Raw genomic sequence first — 18,527 nt, 5'->3', positions numbered from 1 at the left:
ATGTACATGTATGAGTGCGCATGGAGGTGTGTGCAGGTGGAAGCACACGTGTGTGCATGTTCACACATGTGGATGTTTGCATGTGTGTACATATGCATGTGCAGGTGTGGTGTCTGCATGCGTGTATCCACGTGCGCGCTTTAAGTTTTAAATGGAACTCAAAGTCATGGGGTGGAACCACTGTCCATACAGTTAAATAAGCTCAGGGCCTGGGCGTCATTCTGGACCCTCCCTTTATCTTGTCCCCCACATCCCACCTTTCAGCGAGCCCTGACAATGCAACCTCCCAACCAGGTCTCAGATTCAGCCACCTGTTTCCATCCCCACGGCTCCTATTACCAGCTAGACAACGATGAGACCTTGGTTCTTGTCTTCTTGAAGGAAAGATTTTAGCCAAGAGGCAAATATGGCAAAGCAAGCAAGAATTTATTGATTGTGAGCAAAAGCACACTCAGGACAGTGAAACGTGGACGAGCTTAGCATGCCTTAGGGCAGTGGTCGGCAAACTTAGTCAACAGTACAACGATTGAAATTTCTTTTGAGAGCCAAATTTTTAAAACTTAAACTTCTTCTAATGCCACTTCTTCAAAATAGACTTGCCCAGGCCATGGTATTTTGTGGAAGAGCCACACTCAAGGGGCCAAAGAGCCGCCTGTGGCTCTCGAGCTGCAGTTTGCCGACCACTGCCTTAGGGGGTGCATGCCTGTGAGGGATGGAGAGGAGGCCGCGAAGGCCCGGACCTGTTGCCCTGGGTCCTTTGTGTTGCGGGTATTTCTCTTTCTCTTGCGGGGACATTTAAGGCAGGAGGCTCCTAGGGGAGGGTTAGCAGAATAGTCATCAGTTTTCCAGGTGTGCTCTTCCAGGGGTGTGCTCTCCACTGATGGTGCAGGGGGTCATTAGTCATGGCAGCTGGTCCTGAGGCAGCCACAGCGTCACTTGTCTGGTTGTGCTGCTTTTCTGGGCCTGGAGCTGAAACACAACTGAGGCCTAGATGTTATCTTTAGGGAGGAAAGTCAGGGGGTCTAAACTGCATGACTAACAATCTCTCAGACATGACATTCCAGTCAAAGTTTTGGTTAATAAAACTACAATTGAAAACTGGTCTTATTGAATTCATGCAAAGAAATGTATTACCATGGCTCACTCAATAAGAATTGCCAAATTCTGGAGGAATGAGGTAGGGAGAAAATATATAATTTACCAAATTGCTTTAAAAAAAAAATAAGTCTTCCTATATGTAGAAAGCAAGAGGAACATCCTTGTACTTTTAATAAAGTAGAAAAGAACAAAACTTTAATTCTGTATTAGTTTTCTTTTGATCTTTAAATTCATTTATATAATTAAGTTCATCATTCAGCTTACCTATATAATTTGTTTTCAAGATTTCTCTTCACAAACCTTCTACAACTTTCACAAACCTTCTTACCCATTCAGAAATAACCAACTTTAAAACAACTAACTTTCTTCCTTTTCCTTAAAAAAAACTCTCCATACTTTATACCTTCTATCATCAAACCATACAATTTCTTTCTAATTTAATTTGAATTCTTAACTCTTAGGAAATTTAATTTTTAGTGATTACTAAAAAGTAAGCAATTGGCATTCTTTAGATTAGCAAATATATTTTATATTGGACTTCTCCATTGGCAAACACACTCACACTTTTTAAAAAATATATTTTTATTGATTTCAGAGAGGAAGGGAGAGGGAGAGAATGATGAGAGAGATCCATTGATTAGCTGCCTCTGCATACTCCTAACTGGGGGGCCGAGCCTGAAACCCAGACATGTGCCCCTGACCAGAATTGAACCCAGGACCTATCGGTATGCAGGCCGACACTCTATCCACTGAGCCAAACCAGCTAGGGCCACACTCAAACTTTTAAGAGACATATTTCTAATCAAATGTAAGATATTTATTAAAAACTTCAAATCTATTTTCTAGCCTTTTTTTTGTAATAAAACATCAAAAGTAGGTGAAATTCAGACTTGTCTAGCAATTAATGTTTAACATCTGAAATACATTAATTAGATCCACTCAAATGGCTAAGGTGTTTTTTTTTCCCTTTCAATAAGGATTACCTCCCAGAAACTTGCATTTTAAAATATGGCCCAAATAAGATTTGGTGGGCTTTGAATTGTTTCTGGAACCATACTGCTGGCCCTGTAAAGATTACTTTTGTAAAAAAAAGGAGAGTGATTCTTTTTTCTTTTTTTAAAAAAAATATTTTTATTGATTTCAGAGAGGAAGGGAGAGGGAGAGAGAGAGAAACATCAATGATGAGAGAGAACCGTCTATCAGCTGCCTCCTGCACACCCTCACTGGGGATTGAGCCCGCACCCTGAGCCATTTTTGGCCTGGCCAGTGAGATGCCAGGTTTAATCCCCGGTCAGGGCACATGTAGGAGGCAACCAATTGATGTTTTTCTCTCTCACATTGATGTTTCTCCTCCTCCTCCTCCTCCTCCTCCTCCTCCTCCTCCTCCTCCTCCTCCTCCTCCTCCTCCTCCTCCTCCTTTGTCTTCACCTCCTTCTCCTTCTCTCTAATATCAATAAAAATAATTTTTAAAAAGGATTCCCCCATTTTTAGAATGTTTCCTTTTCATCTGGGTAATTTTCTTCGGGCCCTGTAGCAATTACAGAGAGATCTAGTTTACAGGTATTATATAACTTAGGGTCATCCCTGGAAGCCATAGACTTGGGTATATGGGACCTTCATCCATTTCCCTGGGACTGGCAAAGCCGGTCTAGCTGCAAGTCTTACAAAGGTCTCGGTTGTTCCTTAAGGCCATAGAGGCTTGGACATATGGGACTTCAGTCCATTGGCTCTGGTGATGGCAGAAAAAATCTAGCTGGAGAATCGTGTTATAATGAAGGCTTCCATTCTCTGGCCAGGCCTCCTGGTTCTCAGTTTATATTGGGGCCATGCTGTGTTGCAAAAGAAGGCTAATCTCTTTTTCTTTAGGGTTTGGGGATCAAATTTTGACCAGTTATTCAGGATCCATTCTAGGGGTGAGTCCTGAGGAATGGAATAGAATAGAGGGGGCAAATAGGAGAAACAAGCACCCCCATTCATCCCCTCCACTCCCATAGTGGGCTTGAAAGAGAGCACCCCCCCATGTTTGGGGACTCAGCTAGCCTTACCATGTAACCTGCCCTGCCCCCACCCACATGTCTCGTGCTAGAGCCCATCCATCTCTAAAGTCGCAGATGGAATCTCTTTCCTCTCTGACCCCTTGTTGCTGGGGTTCAGGTGCACATACTAGTCTTGAACAACTGAGCTCACCAGTGCAGCTCTCATCTTTCCCATTCCGTATGAGTTGTCAGCAAAGCAGATCTGAAAGAGGATATATGATCAATTGCTATTCTTGTGTTCATACAAATATTCAGGCCAAATGGAAACTGGACTTAATATGGTAAATAAATTGGTCTTGATAAAAATAAGGATGATTTTAGAGGGAAAATTATATTTCAATAGCCTCCATAATACATAGTTGTGGATATTAGACTTTAGTTCAGTTAAAAGCTTCACTGTTCACCTGTGAACTAAACTGGATCCTGGATTTTTCTAGTATTCTCAAATATTTGCCTCCAAACCTCCAGACTCATGTTTTATTTTTCTCCCATTCTTTTACTTGGAATTATTGGGAACTAAAACTTTTTTCTCCTATCGGACCATTCATGACAATTCTTGCCCCAATAATACTGAGATTTGTAACACAGTTTGTTTCCACTAGGTTACAAGCACTACTCGTACTCAGGGAATAACACCCCTCAACACCATCACAAACAACATCCTTCCCTGCCCAGGCCTCAGTGCCCCTCTGACAGAGATCAAGGATCTCTGGGCTCTGAAGGAAAGCCTCAGCTCTCTTCAGCAGAAGTAGCTACAGAAGAGACCCTGTGCTCTATTTCTCTGAAAGGATTCAGAGCCAAGATCCTTAACTGGGGAAGGTAATAGGCAGTTAGACAGACATGAGCAGAGCAAGGATGATGGGCCATTCAGAAGGTCATCAGGGCAGAAAGTTCCAGGTGCCTCGCAAGGGGCAAAACTGGGAAAACAAGGACCTTGACCCCAGGGTAACCTTTCCTCCCTAGCATATTGCTGGTCATGCAGTTTGGACCTCCTGACTTTTCCTCCCTAAAGGTAACATCTAGGCCTCAGTTGTATTCCAGGCGCAGAAAAGCAGCAAAAGCAGACAGGTGATGTTGTGGCTGCCTCAAGATCAGCTACAATAACTAATGACTTCCTGCCCTGGCCCTTCCTCTTTTCCTTGCCCCACAGGCAAGCATCCCTTCAACTCCAAGGGACCCCATGAGACTTGTAACCAGGGGAGCAATGGGCAGCAGCAGCTCATCCCAGGCTAATCCACAGACCCTGACTCCAAGGCTCCCTTTTGTCTGACTTCCCAGTCAGCTAAAGAAACCCAGCCTAGGCTCTCCTGTTGCTTCTTCTATGCAAGGCCTTTCCTTGTTTCACTGAGCATGCTTTTGCTTTGCTGCCTTTGTCTTTTGGCTGAAATCTTTGCTTCAAGAAGACAAGAACCAAGGGCTTGTCGCCTCCTTGATAACACGGCCACCCAAGCTACTAGTAAGTGCTATGGACTGAATGTGTGTGTCCCTCAACATTCATATGTGGAAGTCCTAACCCCCCAGTGTGATGGTTTTGGAAGTGGAACTTTTGGGAGATTATTAGGTCATAAGGGTAAATCCTAGCGATGGGATTAGTGCCCTTATAAGATGACACTCTAGAGAGATTCTCTCTCCCATGTGAGCACACAGTGAGCAGGTGCCATCTGCAAGCCTGGAAGAGAGCTCTCTCCAGAACCCCACCAAGCTGGCACCCTCATCTTGGCTTCCAGCTCCCAGACTGTGGGAGATAAAGGTCTGTGGTTTAAACCATTCAGTCTAGGGTATGTTGTTCTAGTAGCCCGAATGGACTGACACATTAAGGCACCCATCATTTCTTGCATGGACGGTTGCAGTAGCTTTCCAGTTGGATGTCCTGCTTTACCTCCTGTCACCTTACAATTCACCCTCTATCCTCTAGTTAGTGTGACCTTCCTTAGTTATTTATATTTTATTTTATTGAGGTGAAATTCATATATCTTAAAACTAGCCATTTCAAAGCAGGTTGCTCAGTGGCATTTAATACATTGACAATGCTGTGCAACTCTATCTAGTTCCAAGACATTTTCAATGCCCCCAAAGGAAACTCCAGAGCCATTAAGCAGTTACTTCCCATTCCCCAATCTTCCCAGCCCTGGGCAACCACTACTCTTTGTTCTTGCTCTATCTAATTACCTGTTCTGAATATTTCATAAAAACGGAAATATGCGATGTGTGGTCTTTGTTCACTGAGTATAAATGTTTCCAAGTTTCATCCACATCATAGTGAGTGTCAGTGCTTTGATCCTTTGTTATGGCTGAAGAGTATTCCATAGTGTGGAAGGACCACATTTGTGAATCCATTCATCTGTTGATGTGCATTAAGTTGTTTCCACCTTTTGGCTACTGTGCATCATGTGGCTGTGAGCCTGCATGCACTTATATTTGTTGTGGTACCAGGTTTCAATTGTTTGGGGTACATAACTAGAATGGAAATGGCCTGCATTAGCTTTTCAAACACTAAGGAAGCTCTCATCTCCCCCTCCCCTGATTAAAATCTTTCAATGGCCCATCTGGCATGACTCAGTGGTTGAACATTGACCTACGAACCAGGAGGTCATGGTTCGATTCCCGGTCAAGGTCACATGCCTGGGTTACAGGCTCAATCCCCAGTGGGGGTGTGCTGGTGGCAACCGGTCAATGATTCTGTCTAATTATTGATATTTCTATATCTTGCTCCCTCTCTCTTCCTCTCAGCTGAAATCTTTCCTTCAAGAAGACAAGAACTGAGGTCTTGTTGCCTCCTTGATAACACGACTACAGGCTGCATCTCTGAAATCAATAAAAATATATTTAAAAATTAGCCCTGACCGGTTTGGCTCAGTAGATAGAGCGTTGGCCTGTGGACTCAGGAGTCCCAGGTTCAATTCCGGTCAAGGGCATGTACCTTAGTTTCAGGCACATCCCCAGCGGGGGTTGTGTAAGAGGCAGCTGATCGATGTTTCTCATCGATGTTTCTAACTCTCTCTCCCTTCCTCTCTGTAAAAAATCAATAAAATATATTAAAAAAAATATATATATATTTAAAAATTAAAAAATACATAAAATCTTTCAATGGCCTCCCATTGAGCGTATAAGCAAAAATAAGCAGGCCAAATCCAGTGGACCTCCTGCTTCTGTACAGCTACAGGAGCAGTTCAGGGATGGGACTTTAGTGAGCTGTAGAGACTCAGCTGGGTGTTCTCCTCTGCCCCTAAACCCCACTCTGCCTCCTTGACCAGCAGCCCACACCTGACCACTGTCCATGTTCTGTGATGGTCACACTGATCACCCCAACATGTTGGAATGTCCTCTGTTAGTGGCTGGAAGGCACTGAGTGGATGAATCTCATTCTGGGGGTGGGTGACTCAACATGTCGCCTTGCCTCTGGACAGCGATCCAGATGAGGGAGCCGTGCTTTGAAGGGACAGCTGGCTGAGATCTGGAGCAGAGAGAGAAACTGGCCTTGGGGGTCACCCCCACTCTTGCCCCTGCTTAGATTGCCAAGCCTCAGATTGATCACTCTTCATCCAGAGAATGTCTCCAGCAGTGGGCCACAAGTCACACCCATCACTCCAGTGGCCCATCCCAAGCAAACAGGGCATGGCAGGGTGGAAGTGCCTTAACAATAGCTCCCATTTTACCTCTTGTTATAGTAATAGTGATAAGAATAATATAGAATAAGTATCAAAATGTAGAATTACAGTGTGATATTAAAGTATGATGTTAAAAAGTATTGAATGTAATGTAAACAGGTTGATTAAACACCCCTGAGTGGCCTGTATGTAGAAAATAGATAAAGTGATCTGTTCCCCATATGTAAAACCAGATATGCAAGGCTCCTGGGACCCGCTGATAAGACACACTGAAGATGCCCATCTAGGCACATAAAAAGAGGAAGTACCAGAGGAAGATCAGAGAGGCCTGCTCTGCTTCTCCACAGACGGTCACTCTCCACCCCCCTTCCTGCAATCTGCCCAAGCTCTGCCGTGGACTGTGAGTCCAAACAGTGAGCCGGAAACTGAAGCCTCAAGCAAGACGCCGAGCTGTAGCTGCAACGTCCAACGTCCAGTGTGTGTGTCTGTCAGCGCGGATCCCCGGGTGGCCTGCAGAGGTCTGGAAACCACCAGGACTCTGTAAATAAACCGTGAGTGATTCGTGCATTGCATGTCTGTCTCCTGTGTAATTTATGCTCGGCCAATATTAAGTAAGTACCTTGGGTAGTACGTGTCAGTTTAGAGACTGGCTGAGGCACCCTTGGTCACCTGTGCTTCCGTCCCTGAAGGAGAAATTGGGACACCTCTCACCCCTCAAAGCCTGAGATATTGACTATCTTGCCCTTTAGAGAAAAAGCTTGCCATCCCCTGAGCTTAGACACTAAGTGGGTGTCACTATCTTGAAGCCCTTGTGCCCTCGCTCACCTTGCAACAGGTATGTCAGGGCCTTTGTACTGTTCCCTCTGCCTGAGACAGTCTTTCCCACGTCCTCCTTGTCATCTATGTCTTTACTCAAGAACCCCCTTCACAGAAGACTTCCCAGTCCATCTGCATTAGGCAGGGGTTTCTGTATCAGATTTATATCTATATTTAATCTGTACCATCTATCTATTTGTATACGGGGAGACAGAGAGATTTATTTTAAGGAGTTGGCTCATGCAATTTGTGGCTCGGCAAGTTTGAAAACTCCAGTGGGCTCAAAATTTAATTGAGTTGATGCAGCATTTAGTCTGAAGGCTAGAAACTCAGGCAGAATTTCTACACTGCTGTCTTGAATTCCTTTTTCTTCAGGAAATCTGATTGTTTTTTCTTCATCCCTTCAATTGATTGGGTGAGACACACCCACATTATCAAAGGTAAACTGCTTTTTCAAATATATATATATATTTATTTTTTTCAGAGAGGAAGGGAGGAGAAATAGAAACATCAATGATGAGAGAGAATCATTGATCAGCTGCCTCCCGCACCCCCCTACTGGGAATTGAGCTGCATATGCCCTGACTGGAATCAAGCTGTGACTTCCTGGTTCGAAGGGCAATGCCCAAGCACTGAGCCACACTGGCTGGGCTAAGATAAACTGCTTTTAAAGTCAACTGACAATAGATGTAAATCCCATTTTTAAAATACCTTCCTAGCTACATTTAGCTGGTGTTTCACCAAATGGCTGGTCTCCATGGCCTGGCTAAGTTCACACAGAACATGAACCATCCCTCATGTAAAGGACCTTTACTGGTGGCCCCATCACAGGCAGGCCTGCTCACATTGCCCTGCTCTCCTTTCCTCGCTGTCTGAAATCAACCCTCTGCTGTCTTCAGAATGTTCACAGCTTAGAACCATAGGTGCTCAAGCAACACCAAACCCCAGGTGTTAAAGAAATGAGGACAATGGATGCAGGGCAGGAGAAAGGGGAAAGAGGCAAGAAAAGAAATGAGAAGATGGACATCGGGGGAGGGGGCAGCAGGCCGATGTCAGCTGGGACACCTAGTGAGTGATGAGGGTCTTTGAGTGTCCCCTCCACAGAAGTCTCTGGCAAGTGGGGGCTGGAGGAAGCAGGGCTGGGCTGTGAATGTGTTCCCCCACAATCCTGGAAGTGGGAGGTGGGGGTTTCTAGGACCAGGGGCTCTAGGGCCAGGGGGCTGTGCTGGGGTGACTTCCAGGCTGTAGGGTTTTTTCCATGACAACCAGATCCAGAACCCTGCGCTTGGGTCCCACTCTCAACAGTCTTCGAGGATCTAGAGACTAGATGAGGCCTTTGGAGTCCCAGTTTCACTTTGCAACCAGTAGTTCCACTCAGCCTGGTGGCTGTCATCCTCTCCTCCGCCCCCCCCCCCCCCCTCAGATCTGGTGATGCTGTGACCACAACAGCCCCAGCACTCTCTCTTCAACTGCTGACTCATGCCTTCCCCTCACTCACTCAGGCTCCCCCACCGGAAATATCACCCTGCCGGCCCCTTACTGCCCTCTCCTGGGCACAGCCTCCCCACTGGCTCCTACAGAAGCATTGAGGAGTCTGCTCAGGCTCATCTAGAAAGTGGTGACTGGGAGGGTGAGCCTAGAGAATAAAAAGGAATGCAGGTGAGAATGCCATTGGAGATAGTGAGCTGCGAATGAGGAATTTGAGAACAGGGGAGGCTGCAGGTGAGGATGCAGGTGAGAAAGGAGAGGAGTCTGTAAGGTTATGATGCTGATGAGGACATAGGTTAAGATGCAGAAGGTGCAGGTGAAAAGGCACGTAACTGAGTAGGTAGATTGTAGGTAAGGATGCTGATAAGAAGATAGGAAGAGATCCAGATTGGGATTTAAAGATGTAGGTGAGGTCCCCGATGAGGATGCAGGTAGAAAGACAGGTGAAAATATAAGTAAAGATACTGGTAAGTTTACAGACAGACATGTAGGAGAGGGTCCAGGTGAGGATGCAAAAATGCAGGTCGATGTAGTCAAGGATGCAGGGATGAGAGGAGGTACATATTCCAATGAGAATGTGGAAAAAATTCAGGATGCAGTGAGAAAGCAAGTAAGCAAGTAGGTGAGAACCCAGGTGAGGGGGCAGGGAGCTGCAGGTGAGGATGGTGAGGGCATCAGTGCACAGGAAAGAATGCAAGATTCTTGGGGATTTCAAGTAAGGATGGAGCTGAGATGCAGGTGAGGCAGCTAGGGACCATAACTGTCGCTTTCCCTCTGGCACAGACCTGCAGACTTTGGGAGATCACATGGAATATAACTTATGGATGAAAAAAAAAAAAAAAGCAACATGCTAACCTGACTAGCTCAGGGAAGACCTGCATGGCAGTTTTGCAAACTCAAAGACGTAAAGTAGCCACATAGGATGGTCTGAAATGAAACCTTTAACTAAAAGCAGTTGATAGTGAATAGTCATGTCCTAGGCCAGTATAATCCCTGACAAAGGTCCATTTTTACCTTAAATGAGCCTATTGTCTTTTTACATCTACGATAATATATTATGGGAATGTCAAAATAATTTCCCTTTTCCCAGGCCTCCTGAAAGCACAAGCACCACTCTGCCGAGACCAGAAATTCCCTCATTGTTATTGAGTTAATTGTTGACTGTTAACTATCTTGCACCGACTTAAGTAAAAGAAGTGTTTGTCTATCATTTTACTTTTTATCCAATCCCAGAGGTTTTCCTGCTTTGCTTTCTCCCATCTCCCTAATCTATCACTCATGGATTTCATGTAAACCACTTATTTCTCTTCCTTTGGCTGGAAAGTATACAACAAGGTGAAAACGGCCATTCGCTGGAGCATTATCCCAATACCCAATACGATGAGATCCTGCTTCCCTGCAATTGTCGACAGTTTGGCTCAAATAAACTCACAAAAATTCTTTGCAGCTTTCAATGTTTTTATGTTAACAAACTGAAGCTTTATTGGGGGAGGGGCTGGATGAGGGCTCATTGGGAACAACCAAAGACGATCATGTTCTGTGCGAAGCTGGCCAGGTCCCTGCACAGCTTCTTGTTCTCATCGTCTTGGCATTCATCTGCTTCAGGCCACAGCTCTACCCAGGTGTCCTTCCCAATGATGTACTTGATGCTGGGGAGGAGGGACACATGGCAGGTCAGGAGGGGTCCTGGAAGGGGGGGGTGGGGCGAGCACACAATGAGCAGGGTGGGCACTCACTTGGATTTCTCTCCCCACAGGTCCGAGGAGAGGCCCCACATGAGGTAGTGTTTCCCCTCCTGCATCTTCAGGGCTGCTCTGCACTTGACGTGGCTGATGAACCTGCGCTCCTGTCCAGGCTGCACCTCGTCGGTGCCTGGAGGGGAGAGAAGGACGCTGAGCTGGGATGGAGGAGGCAGGAGTAGGGAGGGGAAGGCAGCAAGACAGAAGGCAGCCCAGGGCTGACCTGATTTGATGATCTGCTTGATGACCATTATGTACTCGTCAAAATCATCCGACAGCTCCTTTCTGAGCAGGCTGGTCTTGTACACTGCGGCGGGGAGGGAAGGAGGGCCAGCATGGGTTATGGGCAGGCTTGACAGCAGGGCGGCACCCTACCTGCAAGGTACCTGGGCACATGGCTTCCCAAGCAGCCACATGCAACCACACAGGGTCATACAACCACCATCTCACATAGTCACCCACAGCCATGTGCACAGTTACAGCCACCCACAACTCATCCCATACACAAGGACAGTTACTCTTATCCACTGTCACCCATAACCACCATCTGTTAAACACAGCCACATATGGTCACTCACAACCCCACCTCACACTTTGTCACCTACAGCCATGCACACAATTATAGCCACTCACAATTCATCATATATACAGGGACAGCTATGCCTATCCACTGTCACCATCACACAATCATGGCTATTTACATCCACACTCTCAGAGACACACACAACCGCATCTACTCACAACCACCTTTTTTCACACACTTGCACATACCCAGCCCAGTCATAATCATGGTTCTCCAGCAATCATGACCTTAATAACACACACTAGTCACCCACAACCATAGCCCGAAACACATGAACCTGTGGCCACTCACAGCCAGTCACACACACAAACATGACCACACCTGCCATCACATTGTCTCACCCACACAAGCACAGTCACACACACCATCACTCACATACATTCACACTTGCACTTGTGTCTCTCCACCCCCTCCTCACCATAGTCCACTCCTGGCTCGCAGGCCTTGTCCATCCGGTCTTCTGGGGTGAGCTGGTCCTCTGAATGGTGCATGAAGCAGCTCTCTGCGGGGTGGGTGGGCAGGGGACATGATCTAAGCTCCAATTCTCACCCAGGGCCCGCCACCCATGGGTGTGGTCATCCCCAGGCCCATCCCTCTTGGTGTCCCCTGGGTGTGGGCTTTTGGGGCCCCTTGCATCAACATCATGGAAAGGGGTGGGGTGGGGCGGGCAGGGTATCAAGTGGGCCTGGCCTGCCACTTCCTGGCTCCTGTGCACCCACCCTCAGCACAGCGGCATATTTCATTGTGGCAGAGTTTGCTCAGCAGTCCATCTTCCTTCTCTGGGTGGTAGAACTGGGTACAAGTCTCATCTGTGGGCAGAGGGAGTGGGAGGTGTCAGAGAGCTAAGGCCTCCACCCTAGACCATGTCTGTGCGGCTCAGGTTCCCAACTCCAGTCTCTCAGACCTGGAGATGCTAGGTCCTGAACCCTGGGACTCCCAGGTCCCCAATCATCAAGCCCTGGGACCCCATCTTATAGAAACTTGGGACCCTCAGACCCCAGGCCCAAGGTTGGCTGCTCACCCAGGTTGTAATAGGAGTACACCTTGACTGCTCCCGGCTGGATAAGCCCCACCTTAAAGTATTGGTGAACTTTGAAGGCTATACAGTCCTCTTGATCGTGTGAGATCTGGGAAAAGGAGGAGGTGAGTCAGTGGGGCGACATGGGAGAGAGTCCAGCATAAGGAAAAATGGGGGGGGGGGGGCAAGGAGATATCTGCATGGAGAGGATGGGTGGGGGTGAGGAGTGGCAAAGATTAATGAGCAGGTCAACACATCTATTTCCTTTTTCTCCAAGGCACATGGCTAGATTACCCTTCTCAGCCTCCCTTTCCATTTGGTGTGATCATGAAATTGAATTCTGGCCAACGGATTGCTATCTGTTCCCCTATAAACAACCCATGGTTATCAATACTGCACTGTGTATTTGAAAGCTGCTAAGATAGTAAATCTTTTTAAAAAATATTTTTATTGAATTCAGAGAGGAAAAGAGAAGAAGAGAGAGATAGAAACATCAGTGATGAGAAAGCATCACCAATTGGCTGCCTCCTTCATGCCCCACACTGGGGATGGAGCCCACAACCTAAGCACGTGCCCCTGAATGGAATGAAACCTGGGACCCTTCAGTCTGCAGGCTGATGCTCTTTCTACTGAGCGAAACTGGCCAGGGCATAAGATAGTAAATCTTAAAAGTTCTCATCACACACACACTCAGGTTATAACTGTGAGGTGATACATGTGTTAACTAAAATTACTGTGGTCATCATTTTCCAATATACATATATCCAATCATTGCATTGTATACCTTAAATTTACACAGTGTTATATGCCAATTATATCTCAATAAAGCTGGGAAACTAAATGAGAAAGAAAAAAAGGAAGGAAGGAATGGATTAGGCAGAGGACTGTAAGACCAATAGAGAAGGGGATGAGAACACATATGTAATACCTTAATCAATAAAGAAATTAAAAAAAAGACCAATAGAGAAGGAAAAGGCCAGCCACAGTTGGGTCAAGGTCCCAATGGAAGCCTCACCTCATCTAGGTAGATGATGAGGGTGTTCTTGTTGGAGAAGGCCTTGTTGTCCAACTCGAACTTCGAGATGTACCTGTCAGTGCCACTGCTCAGCTGGAGGAGGGAAGAGCTTGTGAAAATCCCTTCCTTCCCTCAGCCTCTGCCAGGTCCCACGCTCCTTCCCACTAATCCTAGCCCATGAGCCCAGGATTTTCACACCTGTTTGAGGTCAGCAGTGTCGGGAGCAAAGCCAGTCATCATGGATATATCCAGGATGGACATAGTGGCATCATGGTCTCCCAGGTACCTGGATGGGGCAGGGAGAGAGGGTTTGAGTTCCAGGTGGGGTTAGCCCTAGGGGTCAGACAAGGGGGTCTGATCAGTGACTGAGGATTCTGGTTCCCACACAGCAGTACAGAGGATGTCAGATCTAAGGAAACACCTCTCCCCCAAGGGGAATAAAGGAAAGGTGTGTAATGGTTAAGGCGACGAACTGCTCAGCCTCTGAAGACCAACTACATGGGTTCACATCCAAGCTCTATGTGACATTTGATGAGTCACTTCACCTCTTTGGGCCCTAGTTCTTCTAGAAAATGAAGACAAGAGTACAGGCAGGTCTCACTGCATGATTCCATTATCACGGTCTATTTCAATAAACACCATTCCCTCAGCAACACGGTCTAATCCCAGTACCACAATATATTAATGAGCAAACCCCTAATGGACAAATCTAGTTGCCAGCTCTATAGACCACCAATCACTATGTAAACAAATGAGCATTACAATCAATGACCAATCACGTCACTTGTTTCAAAGTCATTCAGTGATGGGTCACCGAGCACCCGTCATTCTAGCCAAGTTGGGGGTTGTATTTATTTTTTCTGTCTCAGTAAAAAAAAAAAAATCATGTGAGATTTTACCAAAATGGATCATTGAAAGGGAATCGCCAGCAAAGTTGGAAGTGCAGCACAGAAATGAGAGTGGTAACACTGGGAGTGAGATTTCAGCAGGGTAGACTATCACCTGGGAAGGCACAGGGCATTTCTTAATTGTTGTCAGCTGAGTCGGAGGTGACTGGCAGAGCTGCATCTCGGATACACATTCTCCAAGAAGGTGGAAAGTGTTATCAGTACTGGCTTTTACCTTTGTCCAGGTTTCCGGATTTGTGACTTGATAGTAAGTAAATCCAGTCAAGCACCAGGAATGCTAGGGCCTACTCAAGAATGCAAATAAGCTCCTTTGATCCTAAGTTTTGGTGATACTTCCTGGTATTTGGGGTATAAAATAAATGTGCTGCATGGGCTCAGAGTCCTGTCCCTCCATCAGAGCATCCGCATCCCACGGCTCCCAGCTTGCTTCTATTTCTGCTTCTTCTTCTTTCTTCCTTCCTTCCTTTCCTTCCTTCCTTCCTTCCTTCCTTCCCTTCCCTTCCTTCCTTCCTTCCTTCTTTTCTTTCTTTCTTTCTTTCTTCTTTCTTTCTTTCTTTCTTCTTTCTTTCTTCTTTCTTTCTTTCTTTCTTTCATTTCTTAATCCCAGTTCCTCCACTCAGGAACTGGACCCTTTCCGCGGAAAAGAGAGAAACACCCCACACAGTAGCACTTAAATGGAGCCAGAGAAGAAACAGCAGATGGTGGGAATATGGACCTGCTGCCCTTGAGAGAGACCATCATGGGGCCAGAGGCACTTAGTGAAGGCAAGGGCATCAACATCAATGAAGAAAGTGGCTGTGGCCAAAAATGATGTCCCAGAGGAAGTGACTCTGACAAAACACTTCACCGTGAAGGAACTCTTAAATACCCATGACATCGAAAGCTCAAAGGATTACTGTGGGAAGTTGCCCTAAACTTAGAAGGGAACATGACACTTCACAGCGTCACAGAGCAGATGCTGGCTCCATAGGGTAAGTGCTACAGAGAAGAAAGGAGGCACTGATCAAACTACAGGGCTTTGGATAACTGCTTCACAAAAAATCAAAATAAACTTCAATCTCAATGTTCTGATGTTTTAAATTACAGTGCACTAAACAAATACTCGTCTTACTACACTTTTCATTATTCTATACTTTTAAAGCTGTCAGTACAAACGTTTTGGATGTTGTGATAAAAAGATAATATAAGCCGGGCTGGTGTTACTCAGTGGTGGAGTTTCCATATATGAACCAGGAGGTCACAGTTTGATTCCCGGTCAGGGCACATGCCCTGGTTGACGGCTCTGTCCCCAGTATGGGGTGTACAAGAGGCAGCCAATCAATGATTCTCATAATTGATGTTTCTATCTCTCTCCCCCTCTCCTTTACTCTCTGGAAGAAATAAAAGTTTAAAAATAATAATAATATAAAATTCCTGTAACACTTGTAATGTCCCTCATTGATTATTAATATCACTTTTCACCGTCTCAGCTTATGTGGTCACGGCTAGTCTCACACCACCATGCCGTACTGTCTACCTCCTGGAGGGTGCTCAGCACAGCACTACGCACACAACACATTCCCAGAGAGTGGTAGGTACCTCGGATGTTATTTACAGGAAGTCTTGCTAGACAGAGGGATGAGCGAGATGAACCCCAGTGACCCATCTCTTACCTGGCACAGATGTTGAGTAACATGGTGCTCTTGGCATCCTGAGGCTTCTTCGCTAGAAACACAGAAGACAGAAGGATGGAGGGCTGGGTCCTGATTCAGGAGCTGGGCAGACACTAGAATGGCAGTGGGGGAAGGGTGCCAGATAGGGTCTTTATTCTTTTTACCTTCAGGGGCTGGTCGCAGGGTAACACTGAGATTGAACTTATTGCAAGTGGTTCTGCCTTTGATCTTGGCGTGGTACGCTGTCACCACCTGGAGAGATGGGAGGGGAGATGAGGTGTCAGCACACTTGACTTGGGAAGGAGATGGTCCCTCTGGGGCAGCAGGGCTGAGAGAAGGTGGTGAGCAGGTGTGGGCTCTGGTCCTTACCGACAAGGTGCCTTGTCCTTTCCCTTTAGCTGTTAATGTGAAGTTCTCATTTTCCTTGGTCTGCAGGGAGTGGAGAGAGAAGAGAAGGTGTTGGGAGCCAAGCCTTCCCCCAGCTGCAATGGTCACCAGCCCTCCCTCCTGCCTCCTGCAGACTCTGACTGGAATGGAGGATGAGAGCGAGGAGGGTTTGGCCAAGCATCTGTACCGTTTCTGATCTCAGGAGGCTAGCGGATTCCCAGAGGATGCGGTGTGTGACTGCAGAGCTGCGGCTGGGCAGCTTAATGGACACATCCAGATTCAGATCCTCATGGTCAGGGACATCCCTCTGGTATTGGGCCAAGGCTTGGAACACCATGAAAGTGGCCTAGAACCCATGAGAGAAAAAGAGGGTGATTTGAGAGACTGAGAAAGTACTCAGAACCTGCTGGCGGATGAAAAGTTTCAGCTTCGAGATGGACCACTGAGACTGTGACCTAAAATGCACCAGAGGGGAGGGGGGAAATGGCGTCGGAATAGACAGACGAATCCCGAGGCTTGTCTCGGAGCAGAAAGAAAGAACAGCTGAGGGTCGCACGGGGAGTGTTTGTTGGCAAGTTAAGGGACAGCTAAACTCCAGGAGAAGGTGGGGGACTGCTGGACGGGGTTCCCCTGACCAGGCAGCCCCCTCTGCTGCTCGGTCCCCTCCCAGAGCTATGGGCTCAGACGCGGAGACCGCACCATCTTGAAGGGGAAAGTGGATCTTATTGGAAGCCTGAAAATCTACAACCGCAGCAACCACCAAACAGCTGTGAGTCCCGGAACACCGGTCACCAATTTGCGCAAACAAACGGATTCAGAGGAGCTCTACACTCCACAACGGAAAGGTCAGATTTCGCCTGGGATAAGGTGAGGTCTCTGGTCCCGGAGGGAGAGAGAAACGCACGCACTATGGGAGCTGGAGGACTGGGGAAAGTCTATGCCTAGAAAAATCCGTGGCTGTTGGGGCTGGCGTGATCTGTGAATGTGGAAGGGGGTCCTCATAGCTACTAACAGAAGGGATCTCTAAAAAGCAACCCATTTGATCTGACACAAAAGGACAGCCTAAAAATTCCAAAAGTGAGCCAGCTGCTTAGACCCAAGGGGGAAAGGGGGACTGCGCAGACTTACGTGCAGACCCGTTGTTCGCACACTTGGGCTTTTTCCTCTTCAAATCCTTGCTTCTGATTACTAAGCCCAATACATAGGATCACCCATTTGGGGACACCCTGGGAGACTGCAGGGGAAAGTTGTTTTTCTGGAACCTGGGGATCGGAGTGGGGAATGACCATCGGAGAGCCAGCTCTGGGGCAGCCCAGTCCCATAAACCGGTATTGAGTGCCACAGGGAAACCAGGATCTATGTACAAGACAGAGAGGCCATATAGACCCGGAAGTCAATCCAGAAACACTGCCACCCAGGGGCTGAATCACAAATTGACTCGTGTGTAATAAAAAATAAAGGAATACGAGAAAATAAGATACCGCCTGCTTAAAAATCAGGACTGGCTTCCAACACTGAGGAACAGTGGAACGCAGGGAACTGCAATACTGTCTGGACTTGGAAACAGGCATGCCAAAAAGAACAATAGAGGAAGTGAATGACTTTCACTACTGCACATTTTATTTTTTTATTTTCATCTTTTACTTAAGAAACTATTTTTTTTTCTTTTTTCCTCACTTGATTTTACCTTTTTAATTATTACATTTTTAGTTTCAATCAGTATTATTACTACTACTATTTTACCTTTTTTAAAAAAGTGTCATTTTATTTTCTCTTTATTTTACTTTGGGATTAGTGTTCTACATTCTATTTTCATCTTTCCTTTAGCATCATTTTACTCTATCTCAACTCTACCTTTATGCTATCACTCTCTTCCTAACCTTTCCCCTTTTGTTGTCCTGTTTCTCTTACCCTTTTCCTGCTTTAGATTTTCCCTATTCTTTCTGTTTACCCCCTGTTAAAATTTCACCCTACTTATATATCTAATTACCAATCTCCCGCTCCAAGTCCATACACACCTCTCTCTTCTCTGTCTTAACTATCCAAAAAATTGTTTTTCTCTCTGTCCTTTTGTTGTTGTTTGCTTGAATGTTGATTATATTGATTTTTTATGCTTTTTTGTGAGATTGTTTTGCTTATTCTTTTCTTTGTTTGCTTTGTTTTTTGCTTCTGTTTTCCC

At 46.3% G+C, this 18,527-nt stretch overlaps 1 protein-coding gene across 1 annotated transcript in view; it reads right to left on the bottom strand.

The window, feature by feature from the left end:
- Window positions 1–10,553: 10,553 nt before the first annotated feature.
- LOC307100601 (complement C3-like) overlaps window positions 10,554–18,527 on the bottom strand; it is a gene marked incomplete at its 3' end in the record, with an annotated part of 50,024 nt that continues 42,050 nt past the window's right edge. The window contains exons 30-41 of the mRNA XM_079773073.1: window positions 16,536–16,694; window positions 16,331–16,390; window positions 16,126–16,213; window positions 15,962–16,013; window positions 13,600–13,687; window positions 13,402–13,494; window positions 12,390–12,495; window positions 12,088–12,177; window positions 11,787–11,870; window positions 11,009–11,092; window positions 10,783–10,918; window positions 10,554–10,695 (exon numbers count right to left, since the gene is read on the bottom strand). Coding sequence (XP_079629199.1) covers window positions 10,554–10,695; window positions 10,783–10,918; window positions 11,009–11,092; window positions 11,787–11,870; window positions 12,088–12,177; window positions 12,390–12,495; window positions 13,402–13,494; window positions 13,600–13,687; window positions 15,962–16,013; window positions 16,126–16,213; window positions 16,331–16,390; window positions 16,536–16,694 — 1,182 coding nt within the window. The remainder of the gene's footprint in view (window positions 10,696–10,782; window positions 10,919–11,008; window positions 11,093–11,786; window positions 11,871–12,087; window positions 12,178–12,389; window positions 12,496–13,401; window positions 13,495–13,599; window positions 13,688–15,961; window positions 16,014–16,125; window positions 16,214–16,330; window positions 16,391–16,535; window positions 16,695–18,527) is intronic.

The sequence above is a fragment of the Cnephaeus nilssonii genome (genome assembly GCF_951640355.1).
Source record: "Cnephaeus nilssonii genome assembly, chromosome: 5".
NCBI lineage: Eukaryota > Metazoa > Chordata > Mammalia > Chiroptera > Vespertilionidae > Cnephaeus > Cnephaeus nilssonii.
This window is presented reverse-complemented; position numbering and strand designations above follow the sequence as displayed.